General features: G+C 46.8%; 2 protein-coding genes across 2 annotated transcripts; both read right to left on the bottom strand.

Moving 5' to 3' along the window:
* Positions 1 to 24: 24 nt before the first annotated feature.
* TMED8 (transmembrane p24 trafficking protein family member 8) lies at positions 25 to 13,409 on the bottom strand. Its single transcript, XM_055794014.1, has 6 exons — positions 13,177 to 13,409; positions 11,713 to 11,791; positions 9,002 to 9,131; positions 7,923 to 8,064; positions 7,352 to 7,651; positions 25 to 6,320 (listed from the first exon to the last, which is right to left on the bottom strand). Exons 1-6 carry the CDS (start codon positions 13,268 to 13,270, stop codon positions 6,103 to 6,105), a joined length of 963 nt encoding a protein of 320 aa, XP_055649989.1. The 5' UTR covers positions 13,271 to 13,409; the 3' UTR covers positions 25 to 6,102.
* Positions 13,410 to 14,770: 1,361 nt separating this feature from the next.
* Positions 14,771 to 20,287, bottom strand: NOXRED1 (NADP dependent oxidoreductase domain containing 1). Its single transcript, XM_055793755.1, is given in 5 exon segments — positions 14,771 to 18,239; positions 18,910 to 19,241; positions 19,332 to 19,438; positions 19,998 to 20,205; positions 20,272 to 20,287. Coding segments are annotated over 5 exon segments (897 nt in total). The 3' UTR covers positions 14,771 to 18,005.
* Positions 20,288 to 21,606: the final 1,319 nt, after the last annotated feature.

The raw sequence follows: 21,606 nt of genomic DNA, 5'->3' as shown, positions 1-21,606 counted from the left end.
TTAAACAGAAGACAAAGGTCTTGGTTGCATAGTGAAAAGTTTATTTAAAGGGAGTAAGTTCCAATATACTATTACAAACCAGCCACAACACATCAAATATAAACAATACAAACCAAGCATAGAAGGAATGCAAGCACACTATAAATGCAGTCCTCATACGTGCCCTTCGGCAAGAGGTTCAGTGCCACATTCTGTTAAAATATCCTCTCCTCCATTTAAAACTCGTATCTTGGGAGGACGTGAAAGGCAAACGGTTGGCACCGACAACTCTATTTTGAAATCACAGGACATCAAAGATATTCACATCACCTAGATAAGGACTGACAGACAACCACCAACCACAGTTCACAAGAATATAGGTACCAGCTACAAGATGCTCCCCATTGAAAGACTATGCTAGCAGCTGGAGCGGTGAGTTGAGAGCAGACTTCCCTCTGAGAGCAGACAGTCTCCAGGGCCTCCTGGAGGTTGCAGGGAGATCATCTCCAGCTATTTATAATTTCCAAACGCAGCTCTGAAACTTCAAGGTCATTACTTGGCAAAGCCTCCATAGCTCTGAGCTTCGCTGAGCTTTCTTCACTCAAGGGTGGTTAGTCACTGGAACAGGCTGCCCAGGGGGGTGGTGGAATCACCATCCCTGGAGGCATTTAAAAAATGTGTAATGCGGGGTGCTTAGGGACATGGTTTAGTGGCAGACTTGGCAGTCTGGGGTTAACAGTCGGACTTGATGACCTCAAAGGTCTTTTCCAACCTAAATGATTCTGATTCATGGTTAATATCCAGCTTCTTGCCTAAGGGACTTGACTCACCAGTCCAGATGGGCTTAAACCAGATAACCCTCACAGATGGATCACAAAATTCCTCCTCTCTCCCTGCCTGATAAAGGGTACATTTCTTCTATGATGCTTCTGAGAAAGCAATACATAAAATCCAGAACAGAATACAGAAAAGCCAAGGGGAGTCACACCCACCGTCCACCCAGCCTGATGTGTCTTCAGCTGCAACAGTACCAGTGTTTCAGACTAAGTTGCCAGAGACCCTTTGGAGGCAAATGTGGAACATGAGCAGAAAATTCTCCTCCTAGCAAAATGTATTTTAATATGTACTTTCTAAAACTTTATTTAGTTGGTATTTACTGCAAATCAACTTATTTAGATAAATGACTTTGCACTTCGACTCCTGCTAAACTCCTGGCCTCTTTCACAGTCTAATTAGCCAATGTATTTAACCTAATCGGTTCCCAGTTTTTCATTATACCAGTTGAGATATTCTCAACCATCTACATGACACCGTCACATCCAATATTTTCCCAGATATGAGAAAAGGAGAAAGTCGTCTTCTTTTAGACTTGTAGACAAAAAAAAAACTTCTCTTACAAAAAAACCCCACCAAACACCACTTCTCTTATCTGGTCTCTTATCCAGCCTCCATACACGTGAGTGCACACCACTCACAATGCGGGATTCAGATACTCTTTTTAGAGAAAATTATGAATGGAGTGCTCTTCTGTGCCTACCTAGTGTTCCTCTGGTCCTCAAGTTTAGCATCAGCATGCCAAAAATAGTCCCCTCCTTGATATCTGACAGCAGCATATGATTTTAAAAGGCAAAAAGATCTTATGGCACCAGGAAACTCAAAACACTATTCCACTATTCATCTTACAGCAACAAGGCAGTCTAACAAACAGCTTGAATTTCCAGTAACAGCCTACAGGGGCTTCTCCTTGCCTAACATTAGGAACTGCCTCCCCTCTACCCAAATGGGCAGAGAAACAAGGAGGAATCCCTTGGATTAATGACATCTATGGCTCTTATTTCAGACATGCTCCTTGTTCCTAAGGCACCTTGTGATAAATAGTCTATATAGAGTGGCTTTAGTAGGGGTAGTAAGACAAGGAAGGGTACAGGCAGTGGGGATAAAAGTGAACTCATTTAGGGATTCATTCTCTACCCTAATTCCCCACAAGAATAAGCCTTTCAGCAACTAGACAAGGTTCACCTCTAACCCACCTCACCAGGTCCAGCACCACAGTAACTGACCCACTGCAGGCCATAGGTGAAGGATACATGCACACACAGTTACAAGGAGACAAGCGCGCAGGGTAGAGCCAAAAGGAAGGGCATGTGGCTGCCTTTTAGACTCAGTTGCATAGTAACTCCACTTTCTTCTCAGCACCTGAAGTCAGACAACTAAGCTTTTACTCTCAGGCATTTTCTTCTAACCCGTTCGTGTAAATGGCTCATTACCAATAATCTGCGTAACTATTAAATGGGTCCCAAGCATTAATTTGCAACTCACCTGTGTCTGACACCAATAACCTTTCACAAGAATCCATATTACAGGCCTCCAAAGAGTTTGTGAGTAAACTAAATCAGTACGAGTGGTCCCTGATTTCAACAATTTTAACTGTCCTCTGTAAAACACAAACATTTTAAACTCCTGCTGCTACATTACGCCTAAAAGGGTGGGGGAACTTATGGAAAGCTTATGACCTTCTTTGACATAAAAAACCTCTGCCCAACAGATTGTTATCATTATTATAAATAAAGAATTACACAAGCTAATTTTTATGCAAGTCCTGCACTACAGAACTGTCTTATACCTCTGGCTGAACATGTAAATCTTATTTCTAGATCTAAATTATATTCAAACAAAATTGAAAACAATTTTGTGCTTTCACAAAAGCAAACTCAAAATGCAAAATAAGCTTCTTCCTTGATTTAGCTTTTTGAATCTCTAGACACAACTTACAGAGAGAAGAAACACATTTAAAAAACCCTATCTGAAATCTTCCTTCCACAGAAACAACAAAGAAATTTTACTTTCTTGAGGATTAATTTCTCTCTCTGAAGTTTCTTTCTAGAACCAAGGTCTAGTTCCAAAGGTTTCCAATTAAAATAAGAAGGGTTTCTATTGCTGCCTCGGCCAGATAGCAGGATTGGATACAAATCCAGGAGACACACCAAACTGAAAGAAAGGACACACAAGAAATAAGATTACTTCTTTGGACCAGCTGTGGGTTTGATTTTGAATGGGTATGGCTGCTGTTAATCACTAGCCACACAACTGAGCTACTGGATTTATCAGAAAATTAATAAAGACTATATATCCTTCCAAAGGAAGTTGTCACTTAGATAATGAATGTTATCTGAATACCTGAGAAACAACATACTGATGTAATGTGGATATTAAAAAAAATAAACAAGAAGATAAATTATCCTGTACAACTGTGAAGCTTCTGTTTCCTGCAGATAAAATATTCTGTGCCTAAAACTACCTTGCGTTCATAAGAGACACTACTTTTGGGAAACTTATACAGTGAAGTAACACACACCAAACGCTTTCAGTTCTACTGCAGCAGGCTCATCGATGGGCACACTGCATTTGGAGACCAGGCACGTGCCCCTTGGTATGACATACCATTTTAATGCTGCTGTTGCGCTTAGGTCAATGAGACTAGGAGACAGGCACAGTTCCAAACAGATGACCTGAGCCTTGTTAAAGGTTGGTCCACACTTCAGAAAGCTAGAACTGAGCAATAGGACTACCACCTACAGTACCACTTACGTTAACCAGTGGCTTGAAAACTGGTGCATACTATTTATGTGTCAGTGAGTAATCAAAATTGGTTGTGAGGCAGGCCTTATTAACTTCTTACAACATGAAAAAACAAATGTATTTCAAACCCTAATACGAGCAACAGACAGAAGTGGGATGGAGCTGCGAGTTAGCAATAGGGAGGCCACTATAAGGGAAACATTTTCTTAGTGGAGATAATCCACTAGCCTGCAATAAGCTGTGCAACTGAGGATCAATAGTTCTGGAATATCTAATGTATATACAGGTCAAAGTTCCCTTCATCATAAATAAAACCTAATTAGAAAGTGGAGTAGGTGCCAGATAGCGTATCACACATTAACCAGCAAGGGCACATAGGGTTCTGCAGATCTCACAGCAAAAGACCAAATGCAGTCATAGAGTGGGGCAATGCTGACGTTGCAGTCAGACTGAAGTGTCTTTTCTACCTTCTTCCATTTAGTGTCTATGAACTTGATAGACAAAGGATGGGGGAAAAAGGAGAGCACCTTGCCCAAGTTGCTCAGGCCTGATTCGAGTGTTGTACAAAGGCCACAGGACAGTACTCCATCTCTCCCAAGAAAGACTAAAGGAAGGAATAATCCTCCCCAAACTGCTAAATGAAAGAAATTCTTACTCTGACAGATACCAAGCCCTACTGTTCTGTCTCCCTGCAAGGCTGTCCTGTGGTTGCCCTGCTTGAATAAGGCAGCTTTGTAGTTTCCCCCCTGCCCGGTCCATGTGTGCTCACTCTCTCGAGAAAGGCAGCTGTTTTCTCCTGATCTCAGGGCTCAAAGCAGCAACTCCGCTCCTTACCCTGACCGACTCTGCTCCCTCCCCGCTCACCCAGAAAGCCAGTGCTCCCAACCAGTGTTCTTTGCATTTCCACTTGTCCTGCTCCCAGCTCAGGCTGCTCTACTGTAGACTGGCTGCTTGCTCCCTTACTGTTTTGGCCTACTAAGTGCTCTGGGACAGTGAGCAAGCAAGCAGAGATAGTTAAAAGAGCAGCTTGAATATGGAGCAAGTTGCATGGCATTACTATATACCTTTAATAGAAAATATGCAGCCCTCCTATGAGAGTGAAATCTTTGGCTTTAACTACCCCAAAATAATTTTGTTCATCATTCCTTCTCAATGGAAGGAATGGACCGAGTAGAGGTGCTTTACCTGGAGGATTTAAAAATAAAACTCAGAACTCTACTAGAATCACCATGCAAACAGCCATTCTGTCTCTGCAAAGAGGTATCAAAATGTAAATACAGCAGTATTCTTAGAAAAGAGAATGACTTGAAGTTAGAAGTATTAAAATAAACAACAGTTACAGATAAACATGTTTTATAATTAATCTCTGAAGGATTAACTTAATCCTTGTTCAACTCTGCTGGCACTTGAGCAGAAGGTGATTACTGATGCCATCAAATAGCCACCAAAACATGCCAAGGAAGTGCATCCTTTACCATGTGGTCAGGGTTAGCAATGGCCTTGCTGATTCTGGTTCACAGAAAGAATTGATTAAATCCCACACCTTTCGAGTTCCCAAGCAGAGGTGTTCTTTTCTAACAACAGCAGCTGACAAGCTACACTTCTCTGGGGAGCCTTTTCCTTGCTACATATGGTATTACCCAGCTGGCAGCAACACCAGTGAACCACCATGCTGCTACTACGAAATATTTCCTGTATATTTATTGGTTGTATTCCAACCTTTTTCTGCTTATTCAGTGCAGCAGTGATTTCTTCTGCTTCTCATCTGGATTACAGAAAAAAGTTCTGGTGGTCACCGAGGTTTTAATCATCTACATATTCCTGCAGTCAGCAGATATAAAATCCAATTCTGAATCTGTAGGAACACCTTCTTATGGACTTCTAGGCGTGCACCCTCCCCCCACCCCCTGTTCAAACACATGCTGTGACTGCCATTTGGGGCGCATGGCCTAGCCACTGCAGCACGGGCTGCGCTGGCCAGCCGCACGCACACCCACCGACACGGCTGAAAGAAGCACTGGCTGCTGGTGACACGTAGTGGTGGTAGGTGATGAGATTATCAGTGGTTAGGTGACAAGCCAGCTGTGCTTTTGGCTCATTGCAGCTGACAGCTGCCCTCTAGTGATGCAGATGCAGCAGGAGAATTGGAAAAGTTAATCACAAAACAGTAACAGATCAAGAATATTTTCACTTCATTTTGTATCAGCGCACCAGATCAAAAACACGACCACCTGAACCTGGCCTCTGGGCATTTACCAGCTGTGACATGACGGCCCAGCCCGATGCCCATACAGAGCAGACCTCCCAAAGTTTTACAGAAAGAGCAGCTGCCTGTGGACAACCAGGCAGTCACAGCTACGCTTCTCCACTGGGACAGCGGGGAAGGAGGGTGTGGGGAGAAACCAGTTAGTGTCTGAAGAAGAGCCGGCAGAATTGTGCTTTGGTTCTGTCACACAGCAGTGCCCATCAGGCGGTATTAGGGCTGGGTGGCAGCCTGCTACACTCACCATTACCTTCCTGCCGTCCCTGCCCCTTCCCTTTTCTTCAGCTAGTGTAATAGACATGAAAGAACAGAGTCTTATTGCGGAGGAGAGAGTACGAGTTATCAAATTTCAGCAGGTAGATGCCCTCGCCTGGGTACTCATGGCTGCCTGCCTGCACCTCCCGATGGCTGTTCCTGCGATACACGGGCATGATCTCTCCATAGCGGTTCCGCAGATAGCTTTTGGAGCCCCTTTCCACATCACCAACAGGGGCAAGTCCTAAAAGGAAGAGAGGAGACAAGGCCAGAGCCGGTTAAGCACTAGGTAGTCTAGAAAAAGATCAACAAGACCAGAAAGCAGCAGGGGCACGTAGATATATGGAAGGCTAACTATGACAGCATTACCCATGGCATCTGCTCTGACCTTTCTGCAAATAACACCCAAAGTCCAGCTTTCTTTATCATGACAAAGGACATGCCAAGAACCAGTTCTCTTGGGAATACAGATGTGACAGCAGCCACTGGCCTGCCAGCCTGGACTATTCTCCCTGGCCTTACCTTTTAGATACCTCACTGCTTTCATACAAACAACAGCGGTCCAGTGATGAAGACTTGAAGGAAAAGAAATATGGGAAAGCTCTTAGCTATAACCTCACTGTGTTTACATCCTCAATTTACTTGTTCAAGAGGATTCCTCATACAGGAACCTGCCCCTCTTTGGAGAACCTGCAAAATTAATTTCAGACACCAACCCCCCACTACACTGGTCATACATACACTGAAGCCACAGAACAGGGAACATAACTGTGTGTTTCACAAGTATAAAGACACAGGTAGCAATCCTCCTAAATGCACTCAGCAAAAGCTACTGAGGTACTGGGGGGGGAGGGAGACACACACACCAAACAACACAACCAAATAAAAGCCCCAGAAAACAAAACCTTTTTGCTCCTACTCACCATCAGAAATTTCTCAGTCTGAGAGGCTAAGAAGAACAGTCAAGTTAAAATTTCAGACCCTAAATTTTATCAGCTATAAGTTGAACAAGTGAATTCGGGTTTAATTTTTCAATGTGTTCAATTTTAAGAATACTCTTGGAGAAAGACAGCCGTTGACATATGCTGAAGCAGGAAGGGCTAAATGCTTTCTCATCACACCCTAACAGAGAAACCAAACTGAGAAACCAAAAGGCTGCAGAGATAACAAGTGGGCTGAGTAAACAAAGTAGATGGGAGTTACAGCATCTGACAGACACTCTCAGCAGCATGGCAACAGGCACCACAAATTAACCCTTACAGGCTCTGCACTAACCTTCAATTTCCTCCTCCTCCTCTTCATCCTCCTCATCACTGGATTCGCTGACCTGAACAGTAATGGCAGTGCTAGTAACCGTGGTCCAGTCAAAATAAACTCCAAACCCAATGTCGTAGTCATCTGTAGCAAACTCCCAGCAAATGTATTTCCCATCAGGATGGGTTGGCACACGGACTGTCACCACCTCGCCTCGCTTCACCACCATCCGACCATTCTTCTCCTTTCCCATCTTGGCTTTGAATTCCTTTGTCTTCTCAGTGGTCCACATGGTGGGTGGAGCCAAAGGGGGAGGCTGAGCTGAGACAAGGGAAGAGACTGTGGGGTCACCTGACTTTTCACTACTGACAAACTGTTCTCTAAAAACAGTGAAGCTATTTCTGACAAGGCTTTGGCATTCTGGAGCCTGCTCCCAAAAACCTTGGATATCAAGTTTTCCCCGCTCGCTAGCCAGGAGCCCACATTTCCAGCAGGAATGAGCAGTGTGTCTCTGGGACAGCCTTTGCTCTTCTCTAGCCAGGACAGGCACTTAAAGAGTGGCCCCAACAAGTGTTTTCCTCTCAGGACTCACCTTTCCTCTGTTCCCCAAGGAGGTCTGCAGTCTCCAGCTCAGCTGAAAGGATATCCACAGCACCAGTGTGATCTGATTGAATCATGACTATATCCCCTGCTCCTTGAGGTACATGATAGCTGGTTATCCGAACAGGAGCTTCCTGCACAAAGCACAAAAGAAACATTGTCACAAAGGCCATTCTAGTAAAAGAGTCCCCAGCTGTATTTAAAACAACTCATTAGTAATTCAGGCATCTTTCTGAAGCCAAGTCAGACTCTGCAGAAGCTTCTATTAGTTAAAAAGAACTGGATGGCTCCGAGATATCTCTCTACATTGTTCCCCCCCAGCACTGAAGTCATGAACTTTGAAGTCAAATGCTGTGTTGGTCTCACAAATTACACGCCCCTTGGCCTCCCCAGGAGTCCCTGGGCAGGCACATCTTTGCATCTGCCTCAGTTAATTGTCACCTCTCAACAAAGCAACAGCCTTACAGATTTAGCCGACTACTCTTGGAAAGGATTCCCAAGACACTAACTCTCTATGGAGAGCTTTTCAGCTCTGCATGCATCTAGACTACAGACACAACCAAACAGTCGTTCGCTGCATCCTAGTTAAAGTCTATCCGGTTCACTAGGGCCAGCCATCTCATACATGCAAACTCACAGCTCCTGAGCTGGGTGCCATTTGCACAGGTTTTCCCCAACTGTATCTGTAATGCAAACAAACTGGCTGCTCACCAAGAGAAACAAGACAGTAGAGTCACTTTCCATTCCCTCTTCCATAAATCTGCAGGAAGGGAATTCCCCAAAGCCCCAGACAAGAAGCAGAATGTGAGAACAACCTTGAAGCTTTGGCGAGCCAAAAACTGCAAGGAGGCAAGGACTAGCCAAAGACACAAGATGGATTTTGCAAATCTGACCGATAACATTTACCTCCCACTAATGTATAGAAAAAAAAATACAACCGAATGTATGTTAATACTACTTTTGTCTTAACCATTAAAGTCTCAGTGCCATAGCCATAAGCACACCAGCAGGGTGGGAGAACTATTGCTGCACCTCTGTCCTTGCTTTCAGACATAAGAAACACCCACCTACCTCTTTGAGGGGCTGGATTTGGTCAGGCAGCTTCTCTTCTAGTTTGGCCACTTCCTGGTCCTCCGAAGCATCAGCGTCTTCCTTCAAATCCTTTCTCACACCTGCATTCACAGATGACCCAACCTGCGGCCTTTTGGAGGAAGAGAGCACTACAGTTCAGCACTTGCACCCAGGGCACAGCCAGCAAAGGAATCACTCTGCTCTGAAACTCAAATTCAAATGGACTGAAGGGAACAAGCTTTTGTGGTCAGCACCTGCCGACTGCACAAAGCCCTTTGCACTCCAGTCCTGCTCTCATCTCCATGCAGCTATCTTCCACGTGAGCCAGAGGAAGAAACTTCAGTCAGATACACTGTATTCAGCATCCTTAAGACAGCAGTAATACAGTACACCCACCCCACAGCATGCTAGCTCACCAACCGTGTACTAAACACAGAAATCAGTATCAACTTTTCTGCTCAAGAAAGGACAACTTATGTTACGCCAGCTACTACATGACATCTGCATAGTCCATCAGAGGTCAACTGGATCAGTGAAAGGTTTCAAGACAGTTTTGACAGCCATCCTGAAAACGCCCTCTATTTAAGTGGCCCATTATGCCTTTCCTGTTGGCAGTTCCAAGAGGTACAGGGAGCACCCACATGCATCTCTGCCATATTCAAATACGCTGCACAGACAAGCAAGCCACAAGACACACAACGGCAGCACAATAATAGCAAAGAGGTCCAAGTACTGCACTGTGACAAGAGGAAACGGACATGTCAGAGCAAAAAGAAAGGCACGTAGCAGGAAGAGAATGGGCAAGAAAGGAACCATCTTTGGCATTCATTTTCTGTTGAGGGTTTTCTTCTAAATTTTATTTTAAAATGCTGCATATTGTCTATAGCTGGCAAGAGTTATCATCCCAAATGAACTCAGACGGATGCCAGAAGAGTCTCCTCTATCATACTCTCTCTCAGATACTTGGTGAAACTTCCAGGAGAAGCAACCTAGTCTCTAGTAAGAACAGAAACAGCTGGCCTTTAGAAAAAGCAAAGCCTTCTCACAGCACTATAAACCTGACGTCAAGTGCTTTGGTCTAAAGGATATGAAACACGAGAACACAGCAGTAATGGAAAACAGCATAGTGTGGAATAGTTTAAAAAAATCATTTAAAAAACCCATACACAGCCCAACTGCTACATCCATAAAGACTAGAACAGGGCACATGAAGCTTTTGTTTCCAAATCTTTGTTCCTATGGGCGTACAGATTTTAACAAGAAATAAAGCCATTTCTTACTTAAATTCTCTCAGTAGTGTGATTTCTTTTCCTAAAAATGTCATGATAGGCCAGAAGGTCTGTAAGAATAACTCAAATGGGCTGAATACCAGGATACACAAAATGGCAGCAGATGGGCAATATAAAAAAATAAGGGGCACTTGGAGCAGACAACAGTGATCTGTAACAATTTCACTGGCAGCCCAGGACAAATTTGGACTTCTATGCCATTGCTTTCCAGCCCATTTCCTTTTTAGCTTAGCAGTTACATGAACACACTTACAAGGGTTATTTGGTCACGCTACTACAGGTGTGCACATGTGCTCAAAAGGCTCTCCATCAACATAGGAGCTAACAGCTTGGGAAATTTTTCCTCCAGACACCACTGAAGGCCAAAAGTCTCACTGAAAAATTAGGAAGGGCTACACAAGCTTTATAAGCAGATTTACAGAGACAGAGTTCAGCAGATTCCTCCTCACACAACCCTTTTGGACCATCCCCCATCCATTACAAAGGAGATCTAGCTTAGACAAATTTATCAGGTAATACCTACAAGTATCCAGCATCTACTTTGGCCATTTTGCTTACAGACTACATTAATCTCTTTGAAAAAAGTTAGAGGACATAATAAACAGATGAAAGAACACATTTGGAGACGAGGAGGCCAATACAGATGTCATTAACATCAATCCAAAATGGCATCAGACTGCTGGTTTAGTAAGTAGGGTAGTTTGTTCGGTTTTTTGCTGGAATTTTCTTCCTCTCTTTTTCAATGAGGTTGTGGTTTATCTACTGTCTCATGTAATTAACTCACACATTTCTGAAACTGTACCCTGTGGAACAAATGTATGACAGCAAATGAAACTCCACTGCATATGGTTACTAGCGCTTGTAACCAATGCAATGCCTCTGCCACAAACACCACATGCCCAACAGATAATAACAAGTCAAACAACTGATAATACGTCAAACAGCAGCGTTAATGAAGGAGTGACACAGAAAACCAGGGGCGAAGAAAAAACCCCAAACACTGTCAATAAAACAGTAAAAGGTGTTTTCTTGCTCATCTTTCACCAGAATTATAGACAGTCGGAATGCTTAATTATTAAAGTATCCTTCAGACAGGATAGAGAAAATTTCCTGCTGAAGGTTTATTGGCTCTTACAATGGACTACAAAACCTTGCAGAGCTCCTTCCAAGCTGAATGATTCCATGATTTGAATAACTGAACCATGAACTACACATCAGCATTTCATAACCTTTAAAACAACCTTAACCTGTAAGAACAGTCCCTCCTATACTGATTCTGGTATATACTGTCCCAAAGTAGACAATTCGGTCTCCAGTCCCTTCTCTTCACCTGCACAGGATCAACTGCCTTATGGAAGAGGTCACAGGGGTGAAACAGATTGTCATGCATGTGGGGCACGATACACAAAAAGATTTTCCTACCCACTCTGCGAAGTACTGGACTCCAAAGAATCAACCAGGTGATCTGCAGACTCTGTCTTTTGGGCCGAGTCTTCATTTTCTAACAACAAACAGAATATACAGACAGAAGGTGAAATAAATGTCAGTCTTTAGAATGCACAGACAGGAGGAAAAACTACAGCCAGCGCTCAAACGTTGACAAGGTCACATGGCTGTGAAAGGAAGAGCTGTGCCAACCCGTTTTTCATGTTATGAGCTGTATCCTGCAAGGTGCTATACAGATGATTTTTGATCATCTCACTCCTAGGAAAGAGAGAACAAAACCCCATGTATGTTTTTGGTGCAGAACCACTCTCAGGAGCAGTGTTCGTTCAGGAACCACCAACCCTAGCTTTAAAAGGACAGAACAAGGCCAAATTTCTTCCTGTCAAACTGAGCTGAATTTGAAGCCCTGGAAAAAGCAATCATGCAGCGGTTCCCACAGGGCACTGACGAGATGGAAATTCCTAGGTCACTGCTAAAAGGACTGTCTATAAAGATGGCTCCTGGTCTCCCCCACATCTCCTGAACTCCGGGAAAGCTCTGTCCCCATACAGCTGCGGTATATGCCCCACAGCCCAGCTGTCTGATCACATTAAGGCAGCGAACCGGGCAGGGACAAGTTCCAGCTTTGGCAGCTCTCTGATGACAGGGCCTTACAGCTGCTGGCCGTTTCAGGGAGTCCGTTCACAGCTGGGAGGCAGCTCCAGCCCACGGATAGACAGCACCAGGCTCCCAGCCCATGGCAGAGCCTGCACGGCAGGGGCTGTCCGGCTCCCAGCTAGATGGGGCCTCTTCCACCAGGGAAAGCATCCTGGCTCACCATCAATCCTTCTGCTGCAGGGAAAGAAACAGTGGGAACTGTTGCTGCAGCTCCAGGTGAGGCAAGCACCCGGCTGCAGAGGGGTATGCCCGGGCGTACCCCTTTAAAACAACCTTAAACCTCTAAGAACGGCCCCTCCTATACCGACTGTGGTATATACCGTCCCAAAGCAGACAATTCAGTCTCCAGGCCCTTCTCTTCACCTGCACAGGCTCAAATGCCATACGCAAGAGGTCACAGGGTTTGTTTCACAGATTGTCACCCATGTGGGGCAGCCTGTCCCTCCCCCCAGCCGCCCACCCACCCGCTAAGCGAACGCAGCCGAGGTCTCACTGGCGATGCTCCTCTTCGCAAGGGCCGCCGGATTTCTACCGATGCAAACCGCCACCGTGGAATTAAGGCTTCTCCGGGAGAAAGGAGGAAACCCGCCGCGGCGAGGCAACCCGCCCCCCGCCCCAAGGCCAGCGCTGACACCGGCGCCCCCCGGCCGGTCGCCTCACGGCCCGCGGGGCGCTGCCCGCCCGCCCGCCTCGCCTCAGGGACCCCGGCCCGGCTGCAAGCGCTCGCCGCCCCCGTGACCGCCGCGGCCAGCCCGGCTACCCCTTCCCCTGGCGAGCCCGTACCTGAGGGGACGTGGGGCGCGGGGCCGCCGCCCGCCACCCCGGCGGCCGGGGGCTCGGAGCGGGAGCCGGCGGCGGCGGCCAGCACGTCCGACATGGGCAGGGCTGAGCGGGCGGCCGGCGCGCGGGGAGCCGAAGGCGGGCAGCCCGCCGCGGCGGAAAGAGCCGAGCGGGTCCGAAGCGCTGCGGGCGGCGGCGGCGGAAACACCCGAGCTGGGCGGGTGGGGGGTGGGGGGGGCAGCGACAGCCGAGCGGGCGAGCCAGGCTGAAGGGAGAGGGCAGCGCCTCGGCGCTCATCCCTCAGCCTCCCCCTCCGGGCAGCGCAGCCAATCAAAAGCGAGCCCCGCAGAGCCGCCGGCCGCCCCGTGGGCCGTGCGCGCGGAGGGGCGGCGGAAGGGATAAGGGGGTGCACCTCCAGCGAGCCGCGGTTGCCATGGGAACGGGGCCCGGAAGAACGCGTTGCCGTGGCGGGCTGGGGACGGTGGCCCTGGACCCGGGGCTGGGGGCAGCCGGGGGGCCGCAGCCCTTGGCGGGGGCCCGCAACCCTTGCCGGGGGGGCCGCAGCCCGAGCCCTTAGCCGGGAGAGGGGGGCCGGTCCGCAGCCCTTGCTCGGGGTAGGGCCGTGGTCTGCCTGCCCCTTCCTGGCCTGGGGCGCCGCGGCGGTGGCAGGGTGGGTGGCAGGGTGGGTGGCAGGGTGCAGCTTGGCTTCCCCCAGTACGAGGTGCGGGGCAGCCGGCCTGGGCGCGAAGCCCCTTCCCTCGCCGCAGCCCCTGAACTCTGGGTGTGTGTGGCAGTGCGTGTGAGTGGTGGGGGACACAGCGGCTGAGGGCGACAGCCCCCCCCCCCGCCTTTCCCTCCGCTTCCCTGCCCAGGGGTGCTTCAGGGCCGGCGGCATCACCGGCATCACCCCTATGAGCTGCTCCTCAGCCCCTCGGAGCCCTGCTCGGACCCTCACTGCCTGCAAGCATAGCTGGGCTACGGCCTGCCCGCCCGAGCAGGTGGTTTGCTCAAAGAGTGAGCCTGAAACTGGGCAACTACATTGGTTCAGCCAAACAGATTTCTTGAGTCTTTCCAGGTATTAATCCTTAGCTGGCTGGAGATCTCAGGCTTCCTCTCTGGGACACCATAAGTGCATCAGAAGTGCTTAGCTTTTCTTTAAGCCTGTGTGCTCTTCTTGCCCCACAAAATTGCATAGCAAGGTAGATGCACCTTTCTTACATATCTCTCAGAATTTTTTTTCAGCAATTTTCCACTCACTGATTTGTAGAACTTCTAACAATCTCATCAGATTTAACCTGCAGCAATTGAGCCACTGATCTCAAGCAGCAGAATGGCAACTCTTCATTACTTCCTTGTTTTATGCTTTGCTGAACACAGCATCTGTCTTCCTCATTTTATAAGCATGTAACTGTTTGGTCATTTTCTTTTCAAACCTACATCTTTTCTTTAACAAAGATGGTTAAGCTAACTAGACTGACGTTCAGGGCTACAGTCAGGCCTTCCAAAGCTTCCTGAAAGTTCAGAAAATAAGCAAGTTAAATTTCATTGCTCTCCTTCCCCTCCCTAATGGAAACCACAGAGGGACTCGGGTCTGCTATTTACGGAGCTGAGCTGTTTAGTTTGAATCATAATTTAAAATTGCTTTCCCTAGAGGACACAAGGTAGAAGTTCAAATAACCAGGAAGAGAGAAAAATCTTTATGCTTCAATGACTAGAGTATGAATGCTGTTTGTTTTATTCTGGAGCAACGAAAAGCAATTTCACCGCAGTTCTCTCTGGTTGCACAATCTTAACTGTTTGCTTGAAATGAAATATGCCACCGAAAACATTGACTAGTGCCACAACTTTGCCTGCTGGTTGGAAGAGAAGGCATCAAATTGCAACACTTAGTTTTTGAGACAGCAGCCATTCCAGAGCACTGCCAGGTACAGCCTTTACAGTCATTTGCACTTACCGAAGATGGCAAGAATTTTATAGGCTTTGTAAGCCTCACCCTCACATTGGGACATAGGGATTCTGTATGGCGGTCGTTTAACTGCTGAGAAACGCTAAGCCACAAGTTAGAGATATCAACTGTAACCCATTCTTCCTCCTGTAGAAACCAAAATTCCTCAGAGCTAGGATAAGTGATGGCCAGCATACTGCAGCAAGCTTGGAAATGACACTGTCTCTGTAATGTTTTCCAAAGCTTGCAAGTGAATTGGGAACATCTCACAGACTTCAGTGGAACCTAGATGTTCTTGAAGATCATGCCCTATCCTGCTAGTTACTTGTGTTTTGGAGAGCTTTACTCTGATGGAATCCAAGCATGGAGAGCTCTGAGCAGGATGTGGCCCTTTGAGTCTTTCAGGAAGTGTGTACTAGAGCAGGTGCAAAGTTAAGGCCACAGTCCTGGGTCCATCAGCTTCCCAACAAGAAATATCAATGGAAGGCTGTGCCCAGTCAAAACCGAGATAGTTACTATAGAAAAAAAAGTGATAGCATCAGCTCAGTGAGACAGAAAGTTTTTGCATTTAGGGGTAATGGCAGTTCGGCAGAGAACTACACAGTGAATTATGTGGAAGCTACACAGCATGGACAAGTGAAGTTACTGCTGGTTTTAATTCCACTTACTGGTATTTTAAATACCAAACCAGCTGAAGATACTAGTCCGGTGCACTTTTGATATCACACAAAGTAGGTAGGGTATTGCTCTTCAGAGTCAAGCCAAAGCTGGGGGAAGGTTTTGAGCAAATGCTGTGATCTTAAAGGTCTTTTCCAACCTAAACAATTCTATGATTCTATGAAAGATTAGTAAAACCTTGTGAATTGTATTTCAAAGCTTCAGTCAAATCAGAAGGTCACATTCTCAGAAGTGACTTCAAAAATAATGGCAAGGCACTGTTCACTAACAGTTCCAGGTCCAGCTGGCTCAGACAGCCAGTCACCCATCAATTTCTTAATGAGCAATGTGGCTTACTGGTTTAATTAGTTTTTACACTTCTTCTATGTATAGACTGTTGTTGACAATATCACTTAGCAAACAGCAATATTTTTGTATTAGACAGAGCAGACTCCAGCTCATTCACCCATAACTTGTTTGTTCTGTAATTGCAAAGAGGAAAACAGAGCTATTTGCGCCATTAAAAGATCAGATGTGATGCCATCCCCCACAGTAAATCTGGACAATGAGTGGTCTGCTCTGCTTTTACAATGTCACACGGGGCTCATGGGTTCAAATCCCTCTGGAGTTACAACTTCAAGTGTGAAACCATTCTAAAATTCTAAAATTCAGTTCTTCTTCCTGCTGCTCTGACACAGAATGAATGGTATTAGCTGTTGCCCCGTGAAATGAGAAAATCTGGTATTTTGTCTTGTATTTCAGATTTCAAGACACGTGAGAAAGCGGCTGGGCATTGAGGAGCCTCTTCAACAGATCCATTGCCCTCCTGTACAGAGACATGGGTCTCTTCCTGGAGTGAAAGTTCTGATCAGGAAGGAAAGCAGATATCTTCACTTTCTCACAGTTTATCTGAGAAGCAGGACTGGAGCCCTATACTACAGTTCCTCCTTTGCAATGAGCCCAGACTGGGGTAGAAGCAGATGCTCTCCCTGTATCACAGGGCACCCAGAGGCAGGATTACAGACTCACGCTGCACTTCCACCTTTGTAAGAAGCCCAGCAGGGACCACAGAATATAACCTCGCAGTTTGCCCAGGTAGGTATGGTTCCGCCTTCTCCCAGTTATACAAATTAGCCATTTTATGACAGCAAACACATCCCCACACTGGCTCTTTTACGCAAGTCCTTCATTTGCTTCCAGGAACGAAGTGAAACAGAAGCTATAAATCAGACTCTACCACTGCCTGTCTTTCACTTCTGCTTCACAGTTGATTAAAAAGACCAAAAACCAATCACAGATGTATTTTGATGACCAGTGATTGATAACAATTTCCTGGCAGCTCACATGAATAGATTTCTCCCAGGCTTTTGTGCCTGCAGACCGGGCAGACTGTAAAGCCCAGATGTAGGATAAATGGCATATACAATAACTGGTATACAGGTGTGGTGCCAGCTGCTGTTGGCGATCGTAATTAGGTGAGGGGCCTAGTTACAACATGCACTATTAATCCCTGGTCTCACCGCAGAAATTATTTCCTGTGAAGCAAAACCAGGCAGTGGTTTATCATAGTAAACAGTAGTGAAACACTTGATAGATGATGGCAGGAAGTGTAACAGGACAGTGTCAGCTGAACTAGTGGATTTGGAGACAATATTCAGTTACCTCCTTTTTCCTTGAAAGAAGTAGCACGTTGTCTGTGATCGTGGTGGTGGGCTGTATTAACACCAGCAAGGAAGTATGAGTAAGTGCTGATTAAAGCCTGGCTCAACAGAAAAAGGGCTCCTGACCAAATACTAAATCATTACTATTTTGTCTGGCATCAACAGTTTCCTCAAGATTCCCCATGGAAGTAAAAAAAAAGATGACTGGGCCCAGTCCTGTTTAGTTATTTACACCAAAGCTGTAGCCACTACATAAGAACTGTAATTTGGTTTTGTAATTCAGTTTTCTATTGAAAACCAGTGAAACCAAAGCAGTTCGTAGGCCGAGATAACTACGCAATATGCAAATTCAGACCAAAATAAAGCAAGACTCAGGCAGCCAGCAGGAAGCAAGTTTGCTGAGCAGTCTAAGAGTGAAACTTGTACAAGCAAATGTGCACACAGGGTTATTGGCTGGAATATTCTAAAGAGTCCAAGAGCGAACAGTGCTAATTTTTGTACCCCTCAGTCCTGTGAGGGGTCTGGGATGAGATCTTGGCAAAGTGTTCTGCCGTGAGCTTTATTAGAGTTTAGAAGGATTTAGAATCATAGTCAGCAGTGTCCTCTGGGATTTCCGAGAAAATGGTGGAAGCAGCTGTAGAGAATGGAGACTTGTCATCCAGCATCACGCCAGGCTCCACTACAGCTGAAGTAAGAGATGACTTGGTGCTGATCAGCCTACGTTGCTTTGTAGGTCAGTCTCCAAAGGATGCCTGGTATAGTAGATGGTACCAGACAAGCTCACTCTTTCCTAGCAGCTGGCTCTCTCAGTTGTGCTGCTGTCAGGTCAAATCAGGGGAAGCTTCTGGGAAGAGAAAACAAGTGGAAACATTTTTGGGCAATAACAGCCTGAAGCAGCTTGCTAATAATTTAAACAAATGATGGTTTTCTTCAATGTCTGTCTACAAGTCTCTTGCATCTTTGAGAAACTATCAGACTGAGAGACTCGAATCTACAGTGTTCCAGGCATTACTCTGCCATGCAGAGCAAAACTGAGCCTAATGGCTCTAGGACAGTCTCGCACAAGCAGGAGTCCTTTCCCTCAAGCAATGTTCCCCTGACTTAACATCCTCAGTATTCCAGTCCATGAACTACTGTAAGTTCATTACCTGAGCTGTCCTCTCTAGATATTCCCACAGGATTTTTTTTTTTCAATGCCCCAGTCCTGATCAGTAGCTTCAGACAACCCTGATGAATAACCAAACAGGAACTAGGAACAAAATAACTTGGAAATGATAGTCCAGGTCTTTTACTGCTGATACATCATCTAAGGCCATCTTCCCTGGCAGGTATGTGGCCCTAAGGGCAACAACACAATTCAGCAGCTTCCAACCCACCAAGACAGCTCATGATTCAGCTGTGGGATGAGGCAAGCTTCAGAGCAAAGAGGAAGCCCGAACAAGCAGTAATTTCAGCATTCAGTCCTTTTCTTACTCCTTGAGTCACAGAAGAGGCAAAATCTTTGCTGACAAAACTCTTGCACACAAACCATGGGTAGGAAGTTTTCTGCTCTGTGCAGATGAGGTAGCATTCAGGAAAAGAGAGGTCACTGAGTAATTTCAGTGCTTTCTGGTGAGGCGGGCTCCGCCACGTGCTGCTGTTCAGGGCTGTGCAGAAAATGGCCACCAGCCATTCAGCATTGACTCTTATTTTTCCTGCAGAACAAAGACAATCAAATGTCAATTCTTCGTACAGGTGTGAAGAGATATTCTCATCTCCCCTCCTCTCTCCAGCTGGATCCCCACCACCTGTCTGCCCTCCCATCCCTCAGCCCTGCAACCCACAGCCTGTATCACCCAGGTTTAGCAGATGGGGGAGAAACCAGATTTAGCTGGTAAGGAAGGGGAAGCAGTTACCCTTTGCAGGACTTGCAAACCTTTTACTAGTAAGCGGCCTCTCCCGTATCATGAAGAGCAGCGTAACGCTTGGCCCTGCACTAGTCACCTCAGTGGCCAGGACTAGCCTGACCACAGGGACTGGGCACCCCCAGGGGTCAGAAGCAGGGGGGACAGGTCATACCCCTGCAACTCAGAGCCCTCGGGGGAGCTACAGCAGCAGCTAAACATAAAACACAATGCACTGGATTTGCTTTTTTGACCATGGAGGCTGCAGGCTGCCTCTTTGCACCTTGTTTCCTGCGCTACCTCACAACAGGTTATTTTGCAGCAGCAACCCGAGGCCCTGGTGGGAGCAGGGTCATCACGTTTGATCTGGAGCTCCCTTGATTCCTTTTGGTTGTGTTTTCAGGTTTGTCAGCACAAAGTCTGCAACTACCTCCAGACAAACAGGAAGCTGAAACTCTAAAGTGCTTCCCTGACTCCAGCAGCAGGGGATGTGGGGAAGCAACCAGACCAAGCATGATAAGGTTTGCAATGATGTTTCACAATAAAATTCTGAGAGGCAACAGGAGCTGTGCTCCTGCATGGTGCCGGCTCGGCCAGAGCACCTGTGCCGTGCTTGCCCCATGAGGTCCCAAATGAGGGCAGCACGTCCAGGCTCTGAAATGACATGGTCTGTTTTACCTGGGGATAGGGATAGCAATAATGAGGCCATGCACAGCACAGCGTTTCTGTTTCTGGATGACACACTGAACAACCAAGCAGATGGACAGCACATGCAATGGGAGGCAGAAGAACACAGTGCCTGCCCAGGCCACCAGCTGAGTGTGGTCATAAAAACACGTGAGTCCCTGTTTCTGCAGATCTGCTGTGATAAGCAAGGAGAAAGGGACTCAAGAGCCCACAGAATCAGCACAGGTGACTGACCAGCACCTCTGGGCACCGGCAGTGCGGTTACCTGTGCTCTGCCCCATGCAGGTGGAACACAAAGCACCACCCCCAGGCTGGGACCACCGGCTGCCTGCCCAAAGTGGCATGGACAGACTTTGGCTGCTGCCCGTCACTGTCCCTACATGGCAAAAGGCAGCAGCACAGTGACACAGCGCAGGCAGCCTCTCTCCCAAGAATAAACATGCGGAGAGCTCAGGTGCCTCAGCTGCCTGACCCCAGTTCACGCAGGCTAATTTTAAGCCTTTAGCTGAAACAGCCAAGCCTTGGGATCTGGCTAGTTCTCAAGATCTATAAAAAGCCATTTAATAATCCCTGCTTTCTCTCTGCCCTGAGATGATTCAAAAGAGGATTTTATTGTTTCAAGCATCTCCCTGGAGGACCATTCTCCCTGCTTGTCTTCTTTTGTATAGAAGTTTACGGGGCAGTTGACGGTTTGTATGCAAACAGTTGCTGTAATGCTGCAGGCTGATCGCTTCTCTGGCTGGGCGTGCAGAGCCCAGCAAGAAGCTCATCTGCCACAACTGACCCTGCAGCCACAAAACAAGGAGAGGGACATCTCCGTTTCAGCACTATCACTCATCTGGGGAAACGTTTTCTCTGTTAGGTGAATATTTAACAATCTGGAGTCTCAGTCACCACTGACCAGGCACTTTCACCCAGGGAAGCTGGGAGCGTGGGCTTTTCCAGAGCCACTGCAACATCCCCTGGAGCACAAAGAAAGCAGAAGTCAGTCATGGGGGAGGAGCACCTTCACCGAAGCAGTCTTTTTTTCTTCTGGGTACAGCTGTGCCACCCTGAGAGCCAGCAGTTAGGTTAGCATGAAAAAACTAAGAGGGCAGGGGTTGAACATGTCTCTATGCCAGCTCCTGCCCACACATGTCCATGGGGAAAAGATACTCTCAACCAGAATGCGTTTGGCTTCTCCAGTGGAGGCAGATGGGTTGAATTTCAAAAGCAGCATTAAAAAAAAAAAAAAAAAAAAGCAGCATTTTGCTACCTTCATATAAATTCTATCCATGACCTACTTCATCAGCTGGACTGTGCTGCTTAAAAGCAGAGACATACCAAAAGCACACAGGGGCTGAGACAGGTATTAAAGCGGAAACCTATATCCCACTGGGGCTGTCCCAAAATCATCCGCATCAGCTGGCCAGTGCTTGCCACATTGTTAATAAAAAAAATCCAACCAAACCCACCATCTCTACAGTAACTTTAGATTTACTACTTACACAAACCACACCCTCCCCAGCCATAGGACACATTGCCCTGGAAATCTTCCTTTTCCTGCCCACACAAGTAGTCAAGGACAGCCTGTGAGCTGTGGCCTCGGAGGAACCCTTGA

Source organism: Falco peregrinus, chromosome 1 (assembly GCF_023634155.1).
Source record: "Falco peregrinus isolate bFalPer1 chromosome 1, bFalPer1.pri, whole genome shotgun sequence".
NCBI lineage: Eukaryota > Metazoa > Chordata > Aves > Falconiformes > Falconidae > Falco > Falco peregrinus.
Note: the sequence above shows the minus strand (reverse complement) of the source record. Positions and strands in the feature narration are given on the sequence as shown.